Here is a 23578-nt window from a genome sequence, read left to right as displayed (position 1 = left end):
ATGAATGAGTGTGATGCAGGCTTCCTACTGGGTGGCTCTGTCAGTGTGAGAACACTTCCATCCTGGCGTCACCCGGAAATGTTTAATGCATAACAAGGCCAATCAACACAGTCAGCTGTTGAATATTCATGCACAGATGATGCTCCCAGTCAATATGTTTGATTTTTGTGTGTGCTGATAAGATTTTCAAATTCAGTGTAGACCAAAATTCTTGATGAAGAAGGAAGAAGAGGAGAAGGAGGAAGAGGAAGAGAAGGGAAAGGTGGAGGGGAGGAGTGGGGGGAGGGAAGAAAACAGAAGGAAATTTAGGTTAAGAGCCTACATTAATGCTGGGTAGGATTGCTGGATAAAAATGCTTATATTGGAAAATTTTTCATTATTTATCTGAAATTTAAATTTAACCGGGTGCCCTGTTTTTTATTTGCTACATTTTTTAGCAATTTTTTTTTGCTAAATTTTTTTTATTTGCTAAATCTGGCAACCTATTTCTAGGCTAATAACCTATGTATGGCTGAGAAAGTGTCTGGAGACATGCCCACACCTGGGAGTCAGAAGGAGGGAAAACAATAGGAAGAATCAGTAGCAGACAGAAGAGTCTGCAGAAATATATGGAGGGAGAACAAGGTGCACACAGAGCTTCTGCTAAGTGGTACCGGCACGGGGACAGGAGGATCCTCGGCAAGAAAGGCTTAATGGCTATGGAGCTTGGCCCTTACACGTCTGCTGGTGCTATGAGTTCCAGATCAGTGCAGATCAGTGCATCTCAGTGAGGTTGGGTGGAGATGGGGTGCATGTCAGAATGACTTAAAGTATATCAAAATTGAAATCTACATGCTGGAAGTAGCCCACTTCCCCTCTGAGGGTTGGGGAGAGAGACATAAGGTATGTGTAACTCTTACCAACTCAGAATTTATGTGGTTCAGTTTGGGGCTATATTGTGGTTATTAAGGCACAAAATAAATTATACATTGTTTTTTGCATTCTTCTTGAAAACCATGAAGGAGAGCCATAGTCTACCACAACTCATTCAAAGTCCTTATCTTCCATCTAACTTCCTTTGTAGCCCTTGCGGTTCCCCTGGGTGCCCCTTTCCACAAATTCACCAACCTTCAGCAATTCCCCTCTTGCCTTCGATTTTTCCTTTTATTATGTAGTTATCAAGCTTCTCTTTCCAGCAAAAAGTTTCAACCAACTTTTCCAACTCTGTCGCAAATGATCTGAAATATGACGCCTTTTCAAAAGCGGGGGGATGATGGAGCTGGCAATTATAAAATTCTCTTTGGCAGGCAGGGAATGGGAAGAGAACAGATTTTCTTGCCCTGTCCCTGGTATTCTGAAAAGCTTTCTAAGTGACTCTGATATCTGGCCCCTTTTGAGAGCTTCCACTCTTAACAGAGACACAAAGCCTTTCATTTCTTGGCAAATTTCTCCCTGCAAAATACATTCTTCTTTCTGCACTGAGCTCAGAAAGAGGTGCCATTGTGTGATAGTGGACATCTGTCATTTGTCCCAACAAAGACCACAAAGTGCCATGCCAGGGTCAGATGACCCAAAACATCTACTTGAGTCTCCCAGTCAAGATTCTCGGCCAGACTGGCTCTAACCTCAACAAGGTCTTGCTTAAAAAAAAAAAAAAAAAGAATGGGTGGTCCTGTCACCTTCCCAACCAGAATGATCCTGAGGATGAAGCTTCCCAGCTTCACCAAAGCTGTCTTGGTTGTGGTGACCACGGCAGCTGCCAGGCAGGTTCACAAGGAGCCCTGGGGGTGGGCGGCCAGTGTAGCGCGACATTTATAGGGTGGAGCGTAGTCTTAGCTTCCACCCAAGTGGCCTGTGAGTCCCCCAAGAGTCAGAGGCCACTGCTGACCCCTCAAGGATCCTCAGGACTCCAGGGGTTTTAAAAAGATCCTCTGGGCACCCCCAGCCCTCACTTCACCCCCTACGCCCTCCCCACAGCTTAGGATCCAGATGTGAACGACCTTAAGGTGGGTGGCAAGCAAGACTTCCAAGCACCAACCTCCATCCTTCCCTTTTTAAAAAAATATGGCAGACCTGAGAGAGGCTGTCCTCAGCTATTGCACTGTGGCAGAAAACCTCGGCAACTTCAAAACCATTTCAAAACTCAGGGTGATGAAGGGTCTCCAGGCAAACTCTAGCGACAGCTCCACTTGCCCTTTGACCTGTGGCTGCTAAAGATCAGCTGACCCCTGCCGCCAGACAGGAGGAGAGAAAATACTAAATGGGGGCCTCACTCCCAGAGGTGGTCTCCTTTAAAAAGTCTGGTGCCCAAACCTCTTAGACATAAACATGAGTGACCTCTTCTTGAACATATCTCCCCGGGCAAGGAAAACAACAGCAAAAATGAGTAAGTGGGACTATATTAAGCTGAAAAGCTTCTGTACAGCAAAAGACACCATCAATAGAACAAGAAGGATCCCTACAGTATGGGAGAATATATTTGAAAATGACACATCCGATAAAGGCTTGACGTCCAGAATATATATGGAGCTCTCACGCCTCAACAAACAAAAAACAAATAACCCAATTAAAAAATGGGCAGAGGAACTGAACAGACAGTTCTCCAAAAAAGAAATACAGATGGCCAACAGACACATGAAAAGATGCTCCACATCGCTAATTATCAGAGAAATGCAAATTAAAACTACAATGAGGTATCACCTCACACCAGTAAGGATGGCTGCCATCCAAAAGACAAACAACAAATGTTGGCGAGGCTGTGGAGAAAGGGGAACCCTCCTACACTGCTGGTGGGAATGTAAGTTAGTTCAACCATTGTGGAAAGCAGTATGGAGGTACATCAAAATGCTCAAAACAGACTTACCATTTGACCCAGGAATTCCACTCCTAGGAATTTACCCTAAGAATGCAGCAATCAAGTTTGAGAAAGACAGATGCACCCCTATGTTTATTGCAGCACTATTTACAATAGCCAAGAATTGGAAGCAACCTAAATGTCCATCAATAGATGAATGGATAAAGAAGATGTGGTGCATATACACAATGGAATACTACTCAGCCATAAGAAAAGGGCAAATCCAATCATTTGCAGCAACATGGATGGAGCTGGAGGGTATTATGCTCAGTGAAACAAGCCAAGCGGAGAAAGAGAAATACCAAATGATTTCACTCATCTGTGGAATATAAGAACAAAGGAAAAACTGAAGGAACAAAACAGCAGCAGAATCACAGAACTCAAGAATGGACTAACAGGTACCAAAGGGAAAGGGACTGGGGAGGATGGGTGGGTAGGGAGGGATAAGGGGGGGAGAAGTAGGGGGGTATTAAGATTAACATGCATGGGGGGGTAGGAGAAAAGGGAGGGCTGTACAACACAGAGAAGGCAAGTAGGGATTCTACAACATTTTGCTATGCTGATGGACAGTGACTGTAAAGGGGTTTATAGGGGAGACCTGGTATAGGGGAGAGCCTAGTAAACATAATATTCGTCATGTAAGTGTAGATTAGTGATAGCAAAAAAAAAAAAAAAAAAAAAAAAAAAAAAGGGCAGTTCCTGTGTGGTAACCTCCAACGAGTTCTACACAAGGGTATAAAGGGCATATAAAAGTGTAGGCAAAGGGTCTGTTTGTGTTTATACAGAGGATCAAAGCCTAATTGGGCTACCCCGAAAATGAACTAAGATACGATATGAAAAAGAACTTCCAACATCTGCACCCTCTGGAAGACTCATGCCAGAAGATGATCATCAAAAAACCCCAACAAAGATCCACACACTGCTACAGCTGTAGATGCACTCATCCCACCAGTTCCTGGACCTGCCATGGGAATGAGGAAGGAGATATCTAAGCTGGCCTGTGCATACAGTAAAACAACAAAATTGGACTGGATCTATACTGTTGGAACTCAACCAAGAATTTGGAGAAGTGCAAATTGTAGCGCTCCAAAGTCTTACAACTACAAACTATTTATTGTTAAAAGAACATATGGCATGTGAACAGTCCCCAGGAATGGGTTGTTTTAATTTGTCTGATTTCTCTCAGACTGTTCAAGTTCATTTGGACAATATCCACCATATCATAGATAAGTTTTCACAAATGCCTAAGGTGCCTAACTGGTTTTCTTGGTTTCACTGCAGATGGCTGGTAATTACAGATATGCTTTGGTTATGTAACTATACTCCTATTATGTTAATGTGTGTGTGCAATTTAAGTAGTAGCTTAAAACCTGTACATGCTGAAGTTACTCTACAAGAAGATATATCAAAGAAATAATCAATCTTCCCATGTTTTCTTCCGCCTCCTACTTCTATAGCTTTTCTTCTTCCTTCCTAATTACAACCCTTAAATAGAATTCGTGCCTCATATCAAATTTACCGAGTATCATAATTCTTCCAAGTGGTAAAGATACCTCAAGACAAATGCTGGGCATAGAAGCCACAGGGCATAAATATGCAAAGAAGTAAAAAGCTAACTTTTTCAAACAATAAGGCTTCTCTCTCACTTACCAACTTCACATTTCCCTGTATGGCCCCGGAAGATGACTGGTTAGCCAGAGACGGGTAAGATTCCTCAAGGGAGGAACAACCTAAGACAGGCACAGTCGCAGGGGGGCCATCAGGTGAGAAATTGGGGATCAACAGAGGTGAGGCTTAGAACCTCACCCCCCCGTTCTGAGAGAAATCTTCTGCATACGTGGATGTTTTATTGCCCTGGTCTAGCTTGGATTAACACATAGTCTACAGGCACACACCTGATCATCTACATGTGCTCTCTTACAACACTAAACTATGTTTTCTGCCTTTATCTTGTATCTACCTACCACTTTAGCATTTTATTAAAAATAATAATAATAAAGAGAGAAATGTGGTATCCACATATAAATCAAGTATAAAAACCAAATGAGTATTCATATTTGAACTGACTGTTTATAGTTCATAATGCATGAGCAAAACCGAAAGTTTCTGTGATGACTGCCCTTGTACTGTTCACTATGTAACTTATTCATTATGTAAGAATTTGTTCTACATGTAAAAACTTGTTTGTTATGCCTCAGAAGATTGGAGACTGACAAAAATTAGGCTTGGGGTGGAATAATGATTGTGCATTGAGCATTGACTCCCCTATACAGAATTTTATTGTCGTTAACAACCATTTGATCAATAAATATGAGAGATGCCCTCACAAAAAAAAAAAAAAAAGGACAGACTTCCAATGGTAAAATAAATTAGTAACCGGGATGTAAGGTATAGCATAAGGAATATAGTCAAGATATTGTAACAGCCTGGTAGGGTGATAGCTGGAACCTAGAATTAGGTATATAAATGTTCTACCACTGTGTTGTACACTTGAAACTCATGTAATGTAATACTGTGTGTCAACTACCCTTCAATAAAAAATAATTATTAAAAAAAAAAAAAAAAAAAAAAAAAGTCTGGTGCCTTGTTTGCTGGCTTTGGATTTTTAAAGGGTTGTCTTAGCTTCATGCCCCCAATGTTAATAAAACAAACAAACAACTTCAATAAAAACCATCTGTGAAATCCAAATAAAAATTTCTAGTAATCTGGGACTCCATTTTTTGCATCCATGGCACCAGTTAATGCAAGACACTCCACACACAGCACATATATGTAGATACAAAACAATGTCTTTTTCTGGTTAGCCAGAGACGGGTAAGATTCCTCAAGGGAGGAACAACCTAAGACAGGCACAGTCGCAGGGGGGTCATCAGGTGAGAAAATGGGGATCAACAGAGGTGAGGCTTAGAACCTCACCCCTCGTTTTGAGAGAAATCTTCTGCATACGTGGATGTTTTATTGCCCTGGTCTAGCTTGGATTAACACATAGTCTACAGGCACACACCTGATCATCTACATTTGCCCTCTTACAGCACTAAACTATGCTTTCTACCTTTATCTTGCATCTACCTACCACTTCAGCATTTTATTAAAAATAATAATAGTAAAGAGAGAAATGTGGTATCCACAAATAAATCAAGTATAAAAATCAAATGAGTATTCATATTTGAACTGACTGTTTATAGTTCATAATGCATGAGCAAAACCGAAAGCTTCTGTGATGACTGCCCTTGTACTGTTCACTATGTAACTTATTCACTATGTAAGAATTTGTACTCCATGTAAGAACTTGTTCGTTAAGCTTCAAAAGATTGGAGACTGACGAAAATTAGGCTTGGGGTGGATTAATGATTGTACATTGAGCATTGACCCCCCTATAGAGAATTTTATTGTTGTCAACAACCATTTGATCAATAAATATGAGAGATGCCCTCACAAAAATATATATATATTATATATATACACACACTTCCAATTGTAAAATAAATAAGTAACCGGGATGTAATGTATAGCATAAGGAATATAGTCAAAATATTGTAACAACTTGGTATGGTGATAGCTGGTACCTAGAATTATCATGTATATAAATGTTGAATCACTGTGTTGTACACCTGAAACTAATGTAATACTGTGTATCAACTACCCTTCAATAAAAAATAAAAAAATAAAAATAAAAAAAACAATGTCTTTTCAAGAATATAAATGTTAACACAGGTAAAATCATGAATTCCATCATTGCTTCTGTGGACACTGCGTCATACTAGGTTTCTCGATTAAGAGAAATGGTTGTCCTCTGAGTGTAGCGCTTGCTGTTGTGTTCTGCGCAGCACAGAAGCACAGGTCTAGGGCTACGGGTATTTGTGGTCTCCAGGCCTCCACCTCCCCGCCTCTGTGCTTTTTCTCTGCCTTTGGCCACCAGATGGCATTCTGGAAACGTTCTCAGCACCAGTTTTCTGCACCAAAGCTCCCCTGCGCTATTCCCAACTGCCCTCCCTCTCCCCCTGCTCTCTGTTCCCTGCCACACCTCTCGGGGGGCTTTCTGGAGGCCAGACCTGCATGATCTTGGCCGAGTTATCTATCTCCTTGCGTTCAGCTCCTTCATCCCGCCGGCACGGGTGTAAGGGTGGCACAGGATGGCACATGCGAAGCCCTCAGCACGAGGCGTGGCCTGAAGCTGCTGTTCTCATCATCCAGCTCAGAGTCCTCCGAGAGCCCCCCGCGGCCTTCAGGACAAGACCCGAGCCCCCAGCGTGGGGTGCAGGCGCCCCCGGGCCCTGCCGATGTGCCCAGCACACCTTCCTCCCCCGCACCCTCCTCACAGACCCTCCTGCAGCACTGTACGTACGGCGCCCGCTTGCCCACCCCGCCTCTGCGCCCTCCCCTGGCTAACTCCATGCCGGTCAGGATACGGCTAAGCGCCCTCCACGGGGAGCTCCCTGATGCCCAGGCCTGGATGCAGAGCCGCTCCCCTGGGCCCAGTTCTTTCATCTCCCTGCCCCCACCTCAGACTGAAGCCCTTGGGGCCACTTTGCCTTGCTTGCTGCCCGGCACTTAGTAACATACGTGAGCCAGGCCACCAAGGGGCTGACTGTCAGGGGAGGCCGGTGAGCATATGGCTCCCCCTGAGCTGAGGGGCCACTGAGCAGCCGGGCGCTGGAGCCTGCACTGGCTCCTGGGAAGCACAGGCAGCACCTGGCCCAAGTACGAGCTGAGGGAGGCCTGGGAAATGAGCTTTGTGGCCGGGAAGGCAGAGACAAAAGTGGAGGGACAAAAGCAAGCCCTCTCCACCATTCACACAGGAGGCATGAACCTGGCAAATGACACAAGGCAAAATACTAGTCTCATGTGACAAGCTCTCTCTGTGCCAGGGACTGTGTTGAGCCCTCAGGTGTGTCACCTCACTGGATCCTTACCACAGACTCACAGATGGGGGACAGCCACACTCCACAGAGAAGGAAACTGAGGCCCGGGGGGGGTGGAGTGACTGGCGCAATGTCTCCGAGCTGTGTGCGTTCCGTCTCGGAGGCGTGCTGTGGGACGTGGCCCTGAGGCCACTGCTGTGGTCCAGGGGCTTCAGTAAGATTGCGAGGAAATATCTAGGGCTGGAATGTGGGGTGAAAGGACCCGGTGTGGGGAAAAAAAGACAGGGAAGGGAGAGGTGCCGATGGGTTGTAGGCCAGGGAGGTCCCTCCTCTGCCCCTGTCCTAATAGCCACAGGCTTCCAGGCCAACAGGCCCTGACGGGGGTCATCTGTATCCCAACAGGCACCTTCAGCCCCAGGGACTCAGCTGCAAACGTCCGTCTAGGAGAAGCTGGCTCCTAATTCCCTTCACTTCAAGTGCATGACAAACCTCTGGACTCAGTCTGGAAGTAGCATGTGAGCCTGGGCGAGGGCTGGGGGCAGCAAATGGAGGAGGGAGAGGAGGCAGGCCACTGGGCAACTGCCTCTTGGCCCCTTTCTGGACCTTGTCTCTGAGGAGGGGAATGAAGGGGGCGCAGCTGAAGACATCCAGGAAGGGTGCTGGGCCAGCGAGAGGAGTCAGCATTCACAGACCCTGTCATAACCAGCAGGGAGAGAGAAGAATTGGAGGAAGGGAGGGAGAGGGAGAGGAAGGTGGGGAGAGGGAGAAGTATAAAAATCTCCAGGACGAAGGGGCACGAGGCGGGGGATTCCCTGACAGACGCTGAGGCTGTCCAGCTGCAGAGAACAATGGGCCCCAAGGCCTGGGAGCCGGAAGGGAAGGGGGCGGAAGGCCGCTCGCTCTGGCCGGAGAGGTCCTTGTGCTTCAGGAGCCAAGGCCCTAGACGCCCTGGTGGGCCTGCGTGGGCAGGGGCTGCCCCAGGGCCAGTGCAAGAGCCAGAGGCCGCCTGGCTCTCGGTGGGACAAGCTGAGCAGATCTCAACACCCACTGCTGATGATAATGTCACTGCCCAGCCCTCTGAGCGAGGCCCAAGCCCGGTGCACCATTTCTTTCCACCCTCCCAATTTCTTGCTGGGAGGGCTACTGTTCTTATCGCCATCCACACTTTAAAGCTGAGGAGCTGGAGGCCCAGCGAGGTTAAGTAACTTGTCCCGCTGCACCCAGCTGGTAAGCTGCTGAGGCCGAACTCGAGCCCAGGCTCTGATGGCTGCCCTCGTAATCACAGCTGTTCCTACAAGACAAAAACGGGTGATGGGTGAGAGGTAGATGAGGTGGGAAAAAGGCTGGAATGGGAGAGGGGAAATGACAGGAAGAGAGGGTGATGAGGGAGGGAGGGAGGGAGGGAGGGAGGCAGGGAGCACGGCCGCCCAGCGGCACAGGAGCTCCCATCCCTCCGGGCGCTGGCTTGCCCCGCGGACAGCACCTTCCCTTCCGGCCTGCTGGCCCCCGGCCGGGCCGTCCTCCGCAGAGGCAGCCCCTCGGCTTCCCGGGAAGCGCTCTTTCTCTGATTGGCATTGAAACGTACAGCCCTCCCTTTTCCTGTAGGTGGGGTTTCCATAGGAAAAAGCTGCTTCTCTGTTTCCCCAGCTTAGCAACTGTTTGGAAGGCAGATCCCCTCATCCTGCTCCACTGGGTCAAGCCCCTCTCGGACCAGCTTCTGACCATCATTTGCTGAAGCGGACAAACGGGCGCCCCTATGCAGGGTCTCCCCAGCGATTTCACTTCATCGGTGCTTGGACCGCTCAGGTCTCTTCAGATGAAGATGGCCTTGCCTGGGAATCCCGCTCGTTCCGTCGTCATCTAGTTATGGGACGAGGTTGTGCCAGCAGGTCTGGGGGCAGAAGAACGGGGCAGATCAAGCTCCCCAGGAAGCACTGGAGGACTTGCCCAGCCTTGAGCACTCTAGTGGTTTCTGAGTCTAGCCCGCTCTGGTGGTAAGCATGATGCGACTGCTGCCGTTCCTACTGGGGCTCTGGGGACCAGGTGGCTACTTGCTCCTCTCAGGGGACTGTCAGGAGGTGGCCACTCTCACTGTGAAGTACCGAGTATCAGAGGAAGTGCCGCCCGGCACGGTGATAGGGAAGCTGTCCCGGGAACTGGGCTGGGAGGAGAGGCGGGGGCCAGCGGGGACTGCCTTCCAGGTCTTGCAGCTGCGTCAGGCCCTCCCCATCCGGGTGGGCTCCGAGGACGGCCTGCTCAGCACCGGGACGCGGCTGGACCGAGAGCAGCTTTGCCGGCAGCAGGATCCCTGCCTGGTTTCCTTTGACGTGCTTGCCACGGGGGATTTGGCTCTGATCCACGTGGAGATCCAGGTACTGGACGTCAACGACCACCAGCCATGGTTCCCCAAAGACGAACAGGAGCTGGAAATCTCAGAGAGTGCCTCTCTGCGTACCCGGATCCCCCTGGACAGAGCTCTCGACCCGGACACTGGCCCCAACACCCTGCACTCCTACACCTTGTCTCCCAGTGAACACTTCGCTCTGGATGTCATCGTGGGGCCTGATGAGACCAAACATGCGGAGCTTGTGGTGGTGAAGGAGCTGGACCGGGAAATCCACTCGTGTTTTGATCTGGTGTTGACTGCTTATGACAGTGGGAGCCCCCCCAAGTCAGGCACCAGCTTGGTCAAGGTCAATGTCCTGGACTCCAACGACAATAGCCCTGTGTTTGCGGAAAGTTCGTTAGCACTAGAAATCCGGGAAGATGCTGCCCCTGGCACTCTCCTCATAAATTTGACGGCCACTGATCCTGACCAGGGCCCCAATGGGGAAGTGGAGTTCTTCCTCAGTAAGCATGTGTCTCCAGAGGTGCTGGACACCTTCCACGTAGAAGCCAAGACAGGCCGGGTGATCCTGCGTCAGCCCCTAGACTACGAGAAGAATCCTGCCTACGAGGTGAATGTCCAGGCAAGGGACCTGGGTCCCAATCCCATCCCAGCCCACTGCAAAGTTCTCATTAAGGTCCTGGATGTCAACGACAATGCGCCGAGCATCCACATCACGTGGGCCTCCCAGCCATCCCTGGTGTCGGAAGCTCTTCCCAAGGACAGTTTCATCGCTCTTGTCATGGCAAATGACTTGGACTCAGGAAACAATGGTCTGGTCCACTGTTGGCTGAGTCAAGAGCTGGGCCACTTCAAGCTGAAAAGGACCAATGGCAACACATACATGCTGCTAACCAACGCCACGCTGGACAGAGAGCGGTGGCCCAAATATACCCTCACTCTCTTGGCCCAAGACCAAGGACCGCAGCCCTTATCAGCCAAGGAACAGCTCAACATCCAGGTCAGTGATGCCAACGACAATGCCCCTGTGTTTGAGAAGAGCACGTACGAGGTCTCCACTAGGGAAAACAACCTGCCCTCCCTCCACCTCCTTACCATCAGGGCTCACGATGCAGACCTGGGCATTAATGGAGAAATCTCATACCGCATCCAGGACTCCCCAGTTTCTCACTTGGTAGCTATTGACTCAGACACAGGAGAGGTCACTGCTCAGAGGTCACTGGACTATGAACAGATGGCCAGCTTTGAGTTCCGCGTGATCGCGGAGGACAGGGGGCAGCCTCAGCTTGCCTCCAGCGTCTCTGTGTGGGTCAGCCTCCTGGATGCCAACGATAATGCCCCAGAGGTGACTCATCCCATACTCAGTGATGGAAGAGCCAGCCTCTCCGTGCTCGTAAATGCCTCCACAGGCCACCTTCTGGTGCCCATTGAGACCCCCAGTGGCGTGGGCCCAGCGGGTGCCGACACCTCACCACTGGCCATCCACGGCCCCCGGCCATTCCTTTTGGTGACCATTGCAGCGAGAGATGCAGACTCTGGGGCCAATGGAGAGCTCCTCTACAGCATCCGGAGCGGGAATGAAGCCCAGCTCTTCGTCCTCAACCCCCACCTGGGGCAATTGTTCATCAACACAACCAATGCAAGCAGCCTCATTGGGAGTGAGTGGGAACTGCAAATAGTGGTAGAAGACCGTGGCAGCCCCTCCTTGCAGACGCAGGCCCTGCTGAGGGTCTTGTTTGTCACCAGTGTGGATCACCTGAGGGACCTGGCCCGTGAGGCCGGGGCGCTGAGCACCTCGGTGCTGACAGCGGTCTGCCTGGTTGTGCTGCTGGCCATCTTCGGGTTGATCTTGGCTCTGATCGCGTCTATCTGCCGCACAGAGAAGAAAGACAACAGGGCCTACAACTGTCGGGAGGCTGAGTCCACTTACCGCCACCAGCCCAAGAGGCCCCAGAAACACATCCAGAAGGCAGATATCCACCTCGTGCCTGTGCTCAGGGGCCAGGTGGATGAGCCTGGAGGAGGTGGGCAGCCCCAGAAGGATGCCAGCAGGGAAGCAATGATGGAAGCAGGCTGGGACCCCTGCCTGCAGGCCCCCTTTCACCTCACACCGACCCTGTACAGGACCCTGCGTAACCAAGGCAACCAGGGAGTGCTGCCAGAGAGCCGAGAGGTGCTGCAGGACACTGTCAACTTCCTCTTCAACCACCCCAGGCAGAGGAATGCCTCTCGCGAGAACCTGAACCTCCCTGAGCCCCAGCCTGCAACGGGTCAGCCACGCTCAAGGCCTCTGAAGGTCGCGGGCAGCCCCATGGGGAGGCTGCCTGGAGAGCAGGGCTGCGAGGAGGCCCCGCTCAGCCCACCAGCCTCCTCTGCAACCCTGAGGCGGCAGCGGAATCTCAACGGCAAAGTGGCCCCTGAGAAAGAGTCAGGCCCCCGTGAGATCCTGCGGAGCCTGGTCCGGTTGTCTGTGGCTGCCTTCGCAGAGCGGAACCCTGTGGAGGAGCTCACTGTGGATTCTCCTCCTGTTCAGGTACCTGGGGGGTGGGCAGCTCTCTCTCTGGTCACCCCTGGACCGCCACCGACAGCATCAGGCATCCCCATTACCCTCACATTCCTCAATTCATTCCTCAGGCACACGGGGCACTTTATGGCAACTCAGATCCCTCTGGGGACCACAGACCTGAGCTGTGTGATGCTGGGCAACTTACTTACTGTCTCTGAACCTTAGTTTCCCTACTTGTCAAGTAGGGATGATGGTAAGAGCAGCTACCTTGCAGAGTTGTCCTAAGGATTTGATCAGTTAATTCCCAGAAGGCACTTACTCAGGGTGCCTGGCACAAGCAGACACACAGCAAAAGCAGTGATTAGGAGCACAGGCTGTGGAGCAAGGCTGCCTGGGTTCAATTTGGTTCCCCCTCTTCCTAGCTGTGACCCACGGGGATGTTACTCAGCTTCTCCGTTGAAGATGTCCATGTTAACAACACCTGTCTCCTAAATTTGCTTGAAGATAAAATGAGTGCACTTAAAGCCTCTAGAATACTCTCTGGCATGTAGTCCCACTCAGCAGGTGATTACAGTTACTTCTGCAAAGCTCTTCTCCATCTCCACCGGTCCCCTTCTTAGCTGGGCAACCTCCCTTCGAAGCAGGCCAGCAATGGGCATCACTGCCCCCAGGTTCAGGGCCTGCATGTGGCTTGCCTGAAAGCCCAGAGATTGCTGGCTGGGCCTGCAGAGCGGCGCATCAGAAACAACCTTGGACTTTGGGAGACTGGCAGAGCCGGGTTCAAATTTCAACACAGACATTTAGGAGCTGGGCGACCTCAGGCAAGTTTTCTAACATGTGAACCTCATTTTCTTTATCTATAAAATGGAGATCATGATGCCCAACTTACCCTGTGCCTACCTCCCAGGGGTGTGAGGATTAGATGAGATGAAAAATAATGAAGTATACAGTGACCTGGGGTGTACTAGTCACAAATGGGAACTCTTTTTCAGGGATGGTGCCTGAGCTCACACCCGTATCTGCTCCTCTGCATCCCAGATAATTTTCCCGGTGCCAGGCTGCCTGCTCAGGGCACACTTCTGTTTGGCTAGGCCATCAGCTCAGGTTTCCTGTGGCGCAAGGATGCAGCTTCCTTCCCCAGGAAGCCACCTGAGGGGACCCAGCTGCTCTCTGAGGAGCCTTGCCCTGGGCTATATACAGACCCAGAGGTTGCCCAGAGCCGTTCATCCCTTCAAGTGCTTACTAAATGAGTTCTTTGTGCCAAACACTGTGCTCGTTGTTGGTGAACAGACAGCTGACAGCAGGCACCGTGGGTGACCCCACCGCGGTGATGGAAAGAAGGCGGCCCCGTGGGGCTCGACTAGAAAGTAAGAGGCAGCCTGCCTAAATGCTCATGTATTCCTAGCAGCACAGTACCACAGTGGAGTCGGATCGGGGTCCAAATTCAAATTCCAGCCCTGCCATGAATCGCTTTGTAGAGCCTGTGAGCCTCAGGTTCCACTTCTGCAAAATGGGTGTGGTGGAATCTTCTCCCTTGGGTTATTGTAAGATTAAATGAGATGATATACCCCCAAGAGTTATTAAGTGCTTATCATTAGATCTCTTAATAGGGGATTTATATACTTTCACTCCTTTAATCCTCATAACCACAACCACCACATGCCTTGGGCCTCATTATTATTCCCTTATTACTGCTGTGGAAACTGAGGCTCAGATGCTTCAAGTAATTCCTCAACGCCACACATACGGGACCTGAGGCAGAGGCAGATTTAGGGTTGAATTTGAATTAGAACCTTAAATTGAATTGGAGTTCAACTGAATTCGAATTAGAATCTGAATCTGACCGACTCCAGAGCCTGGGTTCTAACTGTGAAATGACCCTGAAGGACAGAGAGCACTTAGCTCTGGGAGGGACACAGGGGAATGTCCCTGAAACATCAGCTGCCACCGGAAAGTGTGACAGGTGCCTCAGGAGGGCTTCCGGGCCTTGGCAGGGAGGCGGGGTCTGCCCTGAGGCAGGCAGTGGCACCCCAGTCCCGGACGCCTCCTCTCCCACGTCTCCTCTGAGCCCTCTCCACTTTTTGTGGTGAGTTACCCAGCAGAGGGGGGCAGGCCTTCCCGGGGAGGAGTGAGGGTGGGCCCAGGGGGAAAGGGCAGTGTTTCTAGGAGTAATAACCCAAACTCCTCGCATTTGCAGAGCATTTTTTAACTTTCAAACCACCTAGTTAATCTTGATAACCCTGTGGAGAAGGCTGGGCAGGTATTTCTAGCTCCACCTTGGAGATGAGGAAATGGAGGTCCAAGGACGTCTAAAACCCCGCCTGATGTTACACAAGCTAGAAATGACCTTGAACGAGGACTCAGCCTCCCAAGACTTGGTCTACTGCCTTCTCTCAAGGCCCTGCCTGGTCTGGCCCTACATTTTGCCCAGCCCTGCCTCATTCTCTGGCCTTTTGGAAACCCCCCATCTCCTCTGGCCTTTCAGCTTGCAGGGCCTTCTGTCTGAAACTCCCTTCATCCCTGGCCCAGACCCTCACCTTCTCTTCACTGGCCAAACTCCTGTGGAACCTTGGGGTCTCAGCAGAGGTACCTGGCATGTGGTATGAACTCAAACATTTGTAGAAATAAATGAAGAAACCACCCCCTGTGCCACCTCCCGACTTCCTCCTTGCTCCCAGGTGGGTGGAAGACCCTCCTCTGCTCCCAGGGACCCCCATCCTTTTCCAGCCCCAAAGCAGACCCCTACCCACCCCCCAGTAACCGCTGTGCTGGGCAGACTGTGAGCTCCCTGAGGGCAGTGACGGGGCCTTGTTCTCCTTCTTATTCTTGTTGAATGAATGAAAGGATGAACAAATAGGTGATCAGGTGACACTGTTTTGCCTTCTCTACAACATTATCTTACATCTGGCCACCAAAACTGGCTGACTGAATACTACCACAGGGGGAAATAACTCTTTAAGATAATCCTTTTCAAAGTAACCATGGATTTACAGTCAGGAAATGCCTTTTTCACCCCCACCCCAGAGATCCCAGGTCTGTGGAAGCAGAGGCCGGTCCCTGGGGGGAACAGGAGTGAGGCGGTGGGCCCCGAGCGTCCCCATCCTCTCCCTCAGATGCCGACAGCCTGCCCGCGCCGGTCCCGGCCTCCGTCCCCACCCCCACCCCCCATCCCATCACACAAACATCTGAAGCTGGAGGAAAGACTATAAAAAGCAAGCACCGGCATTGAGGGAAACATCCGGCGAGGAAGTGTGCTGGGTCGGAATTGTGTGGAGTCAACAGATTTTTCCTGTCTTACAGCAAATCTCCCAGCTGCTGTCCTTGCTGCATCAGGGCCAGTTCCAGCCCAAACCAAACCACCGGGGAAATAAGTACTCGGCCAAGCCCAGCGCCAGCAGGTAAGAAGCCCGGGGTCCCTCCGGCTTCTTGAGCTCCTCCCCAGCCTGCTGACCTGAGCCTGTGACCTGAGGAGGGGTGAGCCCAGCCCAGGCACTGGTCCCCCGGGAGAGTGCCGCGCACAGCGCCCTCCTCCGTCCCTAGGCAGCTCGGTCCTGCAGCAACCGTATGTATAGTATTTACAGGACCCAGAGTCACTAAGGAAATGACTTCATCCCTGATGCTCTGGCTAGCTGTTCCCTGATCGCAGAGGTGCTGGACTATAGGCTTTAAATCCATAACTTTCAGCTTTCTTTCTCTTGACCCTTAAACATACAGTGAGGGCTCCTGGCCAAGGACATGGGTGTGTGGTTATGTGGGTGCTGTCCTAGAATCAGAGACCTCAGAAGGACATCTAGTCTAACTCCTTCCTGTTACAGATGGAGCAACTGAGGCTCTAAGTGGTTTGAGCCAACCCAGCTATGTGAAACTGAGCAAGGGGATGACCTCCAGGCCTCCGTTTCTCATCTGTAAAATGAAGGTCACCACACTTCCTTGTAGTGATGGGGTAAGAATTTAATGGGCTTCTAAGCCTGTAGCCCAGTCCGAGCACACAGTAGATGCACAACTAATGCTAAGTCCTTTCACCTTAAAGTGACTTTGTTCAAGGTCACATAGCCAGTGGGTGGCAAAACTGGGACCCACCCTCAGGGCACCGGACCCTCTGTTCAGTGCTCTTGGCCAGGACAACCTGGAGCTTCTCTGCTGCAGAGATGGTGAGAAGTGGTGTAGGTCAGCAGTGAGTGCACACACTCCGGAGTCACATCAGCCTGGACTGAGTTTTTTACTTTACTACTTAATCCATGGGGACCTTGGGCAAGCTGCATCACCTTCACTAGTCTTGGTTTTCTCATCTGTAAAATGGGAACGATAACAAGAGAATGCCTTGCAGATGTGAAAGGTTTACTGAGAAGGTACACATACCTTGCAAAGCAGAAGGACTGACTGGAAGTAATTGCTCAATAAACATTAGGTGTGGTCATTATTACTTACAAACGTGCCATCTCCCTGTTGATCCCTTAATAGCAGCAAAAGAGGCCCTAGAACGAAAGCAGAAAGGACTCCCAGGCCTTAAAGCCCCTCAGAGACCATTTCCACCTGCTGGGATGCAGAGCTAGACATGACCCTGCTGTGCAGATGCAGTCCCAGGGACGGGCCCCCCCTGGGTAACAGGAAGGCCTACGGGAGGGAGGGGCCGGGTGGAGATGTGGGAGCCAGAGCAGTAGATTCTGAGAGGCTTTTGGATGCCTCACCTCAGCTGCAGCCTCCATCACCGTCTTCTGTTCTGAGATATGGCTTCAAATAGGAGGGGACATTCAGTCAGTTAGTCCCCACGGTATTTATTAGGCACCTACTATGTGCCAGGTCCTGTTCTGAGCACTGGTGAAAAAGCAGGGAAGAAGACAGACAGAAATCCCTGCCCTCACTGGAGCTCATACTCGTATGGATGGATGGATGGATGGATGGGTGGGTGGATGGATGGATGGGTGGGTGGGTGGGTGGATGGATGGATGGATGGGTGGGTGGATGGATGGATGGATGGGTGGGTGGGTGGATGGATGGGTGGATGGATGGGTGGATGGATGGGTGGGTGGATGGGTGGATGGATGGATGGATGGTGGATGGATGAGTGGATGGATGGATGGATGGATGGTGGATGGATGAGTGGATGGATGGATGGATGGATGGATGGGTGGATGGATGGATGGATGGGTGGTGGATGGATGAGTGGATGGATGGATGGATGGATGGATGGATGGATGGGTGGATGGTGGATGGATGGATGGATGGGTGGATGGATGGATGGATGGTGGATGGATGAGTGGATGGATGGATGGATGGATAGATGGGTGGGTGGATGGGTGGGTGGATGGATGGATGGGTGGGTGGATGGATGGATGGACGGATGGTGGATGGATGAGTGGATGGATGGATGGATGGAAGGATGGATGGGTGGATAGATGGATGGATGGGTGGTGGATGGATGAGTGGATGGATGGATGGATGGATGGTGGATGGATGGATGGTGGATGGATGGATGGATGGGTGGATGGATGGATGGATGGTGGATGGATGGTGGATGGATGAGTGGATGGATGGATGGATGGGTGGGTGGATGGATGGATGGATGGATAGATGGTGGATGGATGGATGGATAGATGGTGGATGGATGGATGGATGGATGGATGGATGGGTGGATGGGTAGATGGATGGATGGATGGATGGTGGATGGATGGATGGGTGGGTGGATGGATGGATGGATGGATAGATGGTGGATGGATGGATGGATAGATGGTGGATGGATGGATGGATGGATGGATGGTGGATGGATGGATGAGTGGATGGATGGATGGATGGATGGATGGGTGGGTAGATGGATGGATGGATGGTGGATGGATGGATGGGTGGATGGATGGATGGGTGGGTGGGTGGGAAGGTATTGCACTGGTTCAACCAAAGTTCCTAAACTGCTCCTCTGTGTCAGACAGTGTGAAGGAGTGGAAGGGACAGTGGTGAGTAATATCGAAGCGTTCAGAATCACTTATATCTGCTGGGTGCTTACAATGTGCCAGGCACTCTGCTAAGCTCTTTCCATACGCCTCATTTTACCCTTCCAATGCCCTATGAGGTGGGTGTTACTAGTACCCCCATTTTATAGATAAGGGAACAGACTCAGAGTAGGCAGGAGGGCTGGGATCAGTAACCTAGGCTGGCTGGCTCTGAAGGCGGGGCTGCGCGTCCCGTTCCCTCTGTGGATGAATGACTAGAAGCACGTTCATGAGCAGGAATGAGTGGATCTATGTGTGGATCTCCTCACCTGGGGGCTGGGTTGGCTTCCTTGGCAGGAGTGCAATCCCAGAAGCAGATGGCCCCAGTGCCACGGCTGGCGGCCAGGCAGACCCGGACCAGGAGGAAGGGCCTCTGGCCTCTGAAGAGGACCTCTCCGTGAAGCAGCTGCTGGAAGAGGAGCTCTCCAGCCTGCTAGACCCTCACACAGGTAGGAACTCGCTGTCCTGCTTCTGTCCCCATGGTGGCCTCGTGTGCCCAGGCTTTAGGGTTCTGCTCCAGTCCTCCACAGGGGAGTGCAGACATTGTTTCTAGAGAGGAGTGTCAGCAACAACTTATTTCCCCTGGAGCTTCAGGAGGCCTTCATTGGTTTAAAGACCAGACTCTCCTTTGATCATTCATTTTAAAAACTATTATAAGAATAATGAACATATATCAACTATACTTCAATTAAAAAAAAAAAAAGAATAGTGAACAATTGGTGAGCTCTTGGTGTGTGCCCAATACCAGGAAACATCTTAAATAAATTGTCTCATTTAACTTTCCAAACAGTCCTTGGAGGTAAACAGAATTTAGACATAAGCAAACTGAAGCTCAGAGAGGTGATGTAGCCTGCCGGGAGTCACCCAGCTCATGGGCAACTGAGGGGGGCCAACGAGGACCTCCCCTTACCAGCTTAACCAGTCACTTCCATTCCTTGGGTGTGTTTAAACACCTTTTCACTCTGAGAACTGAGTCAGCTCTTTAATGTACTAGCATTTCTTATCAAAACAAAAAGAATGTTTTCCAGAGAAACACTAGTTTTGACAATAAACACATCACATGCATTTTAATTCAAGAATCTGCTAGCACACCCTCTGCTGTGGACACCCGTCAGCCTCCTGAGGTAACAGCCCATCCACCTGACCACCCACCCCTATGCTGGGGTTTTCTGTTTTTGTGGTTAATAATCTGGTTTTTGTCTGGACATATCTTATGTGCTCCATCTGGCTGCAAATACACTGAAGGCATGGCAGGGACTTTCCTTTTCTTGGTTGAAAAGACACAGCTAACATTTATTGCTCACTTTCTATGTGCTAGTCCCTGTTCTAAGGTCCTCGTGAGAGACTCTTATGAGATAAGAACTATTCATTATCTCCATTTCATAAAGGGAAAAACTGAGGGGGAAGGGCGTTTAATAATTTTCCCATAGTTGTGCAGCTAGTAGTTATTAACACAGGCAGTGTGGCTCTAAATTAAAATTAAGTAAAATTAAATCTAATTAAAATTAAGTAAAATGAAAAATTCAGTTCCTCAGTCATACCAGCCACATTTCAAGAGCTCAGTAGCCACATGTAGTTAGTGGATATTGCTTCAGCCAGCACATACATAGCAAGTTTAATTGGACAACATTGTCTAGAATCTAGAACGGTGAGGTCTAATAGAGTAGCCACTACTCACATGTGAAAATGGCTAGTCCTAAATGAAATATAATATACTCCAGATTTTGAAGACTTGATATGAAAAAAGAATGCAAAATATCTTAACAATTTTTAAGTGTCAATTACATGATAAAATTATATTAAGTATAAAAATATTTTACAAATTACTTTCACCTTGTCTTTTCACTTTTTTAATGTGGCTAACTAGAAAACGTAAAATGGCCTCTCGTGGTTCCCATTATATTTGTATTGGCCAGCTCTGGGCTAGAGCTTGTGGGCTCAGTCCCCTTGTGGGCCTGCTCCCCACAGCCCAAATGGCAAGGAGCACAGGGAGACTGTACAAAGTGGGGGCCTGGAGATGGCAAACCGGATAGAAAAGTCTGTGCTGCTCACAGGCCTACTGGGGAGTGTGCCCACACTGGCGTCTTGGCCGCATCGGATGAAAGTCCCACCTGGGGATGCGATGGTAATATTTTACTAGATGCATGAGGTGTCTGAATGCCCATTGCAACCCAGAATGAGTAGTACTGTTTCACCACTTCATGAGAGAAAAAGGCTCAGAGAGGTTAAGTGATTTTCCCAAGGTCACACTGCTCACAAGTGGCAATGCTGGGAAATCAAGGCCAGGCTAGTCCCAACACCCACCTGTTGCAGACTGAATTCACCAACACTTCTCAGCCATTCTCATACATCCCAGTGATTTTCTTATTCCAAGCTTCATTCCTTCTGAAGTTCTCCAACCCTTGTACAAGGAAAGGAACAGCAAAAGAGTTTCAACCTTATTCCCCCAGAGTCTGAGAACTAAAGTTTACATTTCCCAAATGTCCAGGGTTCCTATTTATGTTCTTTCACTCATTCAGTAAACATTCTCTAAGTCCCAGGTATGGGCTGAACTTGTCAGGAAGGGGCCTGGCCCTGCCCTACAACCAGCACAGTCCTGCACTGACAGGGCGAGGCCAAGACTCACTTATCAATATCAACACCAATTAGCTGTATTTGGGAATCACTTTTCCAAATTACAAAAGCGATATTTGGTTCATGTACAAAAATGTAGGTAAACAAAAAGAGGATAAATCACTTCTGCCTAGGGGTAATTTCAGTTAACACTTTGACATATCTCTTTCCAGTCTTTTATTCTATGCACAGATTTTAAAGCAGCTCACCTTAAGCAAACATTAAATACATGTTAAAATAGATGTTGTGCCTTTTTTTTTAAAAGACACAGCCTCTTAACCACACGATGTATAGTTTCTTTTCTGAAGCGTGGCCTCTACCACTACCACCGGGCCTGGGGCTAGGTTTTTGAGACAGGATTTTCTGTTGAAGAGATGGGAAAAGCAGAAGCCTGATGGCGGTATTGGGGACAGTCTTTCACCTTCTCTGTCCCTTTCCTGGGACAGCCCTTAGGCAATCAGCCACCTCCCAGCCTGCCTCTAGGCCAGAGTTACCTATAGCTCGAGAGATGAAGGTTAGGAGTTGAGGGCACGGGGCCAGCTGGTGACAGTGCAGACTTCAGCGGGCCAGGGAATTCCGGAGGCCACAGGCGGGCACCTGGAGCACCCAGTGGGGAAGGGCCAGCTCTTCAGAGTGGGTAGGCTGGTGCAGTCCCAGGGGCTTCCAGGCACCAGGCCTAGCATCTGAGCTGCCTTTGGTTGCTTAGAGGACATGTTGTTTAACTTCTTGGGACTTGAGTTTCCTCATCCATAAAATGGGACAGCACTCTTGACGTCAAAGGCTTGTATGGACGGTAAATGAGATACTTAGGTAAATTGCTTGGCACAGAAGTGCCTACCGAGTGGTCACCACTATCATGAATAGGAACTGAAGGCAGCCCCAAGCCAGGAATGCCAGCCTTGGCTGAGCAAAGGGCCTTGCCCCTCAGGCTCAGGGGCGCCCCAGGGAGTGGGAACCCCGGCTGTACAGGAACCGTGAAAGACACCTAGACCTGAAACACACCACGCGCCGGGAAGTTCTTTAGGAACAGGCCAAGTTCTGATTCTGGGCCTTCTTCCTCCCCCTGCCTCCTCCCCACGCAGCTCTCTTGGATACTCCGGGGGCCGCCTTCCTGCCCAGCCAGCTTCCCTGTCGGGCCTCTTCCTTCCCAGCCCGCTCTGGCTGCCCCTGGTCCGGGCCATTTCCCCTCTCTCCTCTGTGCAGTGCCCTTGCCCTGCCCACAGCCCCCGCCCCTCACCGCGGCCCTCCTCCCCTGCAGGCTTGGCGCTGGACCGGCTGAGTGCCCCCGACCCAGCCTGGATGGCGAGGCTGTCCTTGCCCCTGGCCACCAACTACCGCGACAACGTGTTCTCCCCGGATGCCGCGGCTTTGGAGGAGCCGAGGACCTTCCAGACGTTCGGCAAGGTGCCGGGGCCCGAGCTGAGCCCCGCAGGCACGCGGCTGGCCAGCACCTTCCTCTCGGAGATGAGCTCGCTGCTGGAGCTGCTGCTGGAGGGGCGCAGCGGCGTGCCCGTGGAGGCGGCCTCGGCGGCGCTGCGGCGGCTCTCCGCGTGCGGCAGGACCCTCAGTCTGGACCTGGCCACCAGCGGGGCCTCGGGCACAGACGTACAGGGGCCCCACGTGGAAAGAAGGGGGCCAAGGGCAGGACCGACAGCAGAAGCGGCCTGTGGACCCCGGAACCGGGGGTCCTGGCGGGTATTGGGGAGGCCAGGCCCAGAGGATCCTGCAACATGTGCTGGTTTCTAAAATCTTTGAACTCACTGACCAGAGGTGCCCCAAGAAATTTAGGATGACTGATGCTGCCCCACAGAGGAGGGTGGGCCCAGGACTAGCCGCTGGCTGACCAAAGCAGCCCCTTGTTAGGGGATGGCTCTGCCTGTGGATTTTTTTGGAGGACAAAGACAGTTTGTGACTAAGTGTTTGCTGGCAAAACACATGTAGAGCACAGAGGGTCGCTCCTCCTGTGGAACAGATGCCAGGGAGTGTCACAGCAGGAAAGATGGCCTCATTGCATACTTGAGGGTGGGGGCTGGGTCCTGGGGCACCAGGCAGAGCTCTCTGACCTACTAATAAAGGAAAAGCAGTGGCTCCTTATCCTGTTTGCACCTGGGGAGGGAAGAGGAACAGCGTAAGGGTTCTTTGTTATCCAGTCACCAGCAGAGGGTCATGCTGGGCCTGGGCAGGAGTGGGGCACATCGGTGCATGTTGGGTATGCAACAATGAACACATGTACTCTTGACCCCATTTCTCTATTGTTACGTTATCAAATAATCTGCTTCTCTGCTGGAAAATTAGGGCTAAGAAAAGTGACTATTTATAGAGCATTTACTTGAGCCAGGCATCACGTTTTACAATAGGGTTTAATTTAATTTCCCAACAACTCTGGAAGGGAAGGGACGTGTTATTATCCCTGTTTCATCCGCAAGGACAGGA

At 50.6% G+C, this 23578-nt stretch overlaps 1 protein-coding gene across 1 annotated transcript; it reads left to right on the top strand.

Moving 5' to 3' along the window:
* The first annotated feature begins 9199 nt into the window (after positions 1-9199).
* On the top strand, positions 9200-23239 carry PCDH12 (protocadherin 12). Its single transcript, XM_036895384.2, is given in 5 exon segments — positions 9200-12575; positions 15849-15946; positions 18830-18981; positions 22404-22757; positions 22760-23239. Coding segments are annotated over 5 exon segments (3663 nt in total). The 5' UTR covers positions 9200-9695; the 3' UTR covers positions 22939-23239.
* Positions 23240-23578: the final 339 nt, after the last annotated feature.

The sequence above is a fragment of the Manis pentadactyla genome, chromosome 13, assembly GCF_030020395.1.
Source record: "Manis pentadactyla isolate mManPen7 chromosome 13, mManPen7.hap1, whole genome shotgun sequence".
Classification (NCBI taxonomy): domain Eukaryota; kingdom Metazoa; phylum Chordata; class Mammalia; order Pholidota; family Manidae; genus Manis; species Manis pentadactyla.
Note: the sequence above shows the minus strand (reverse complement) of the source record. Positions and strands in the feature narration are given on the sequence as shown.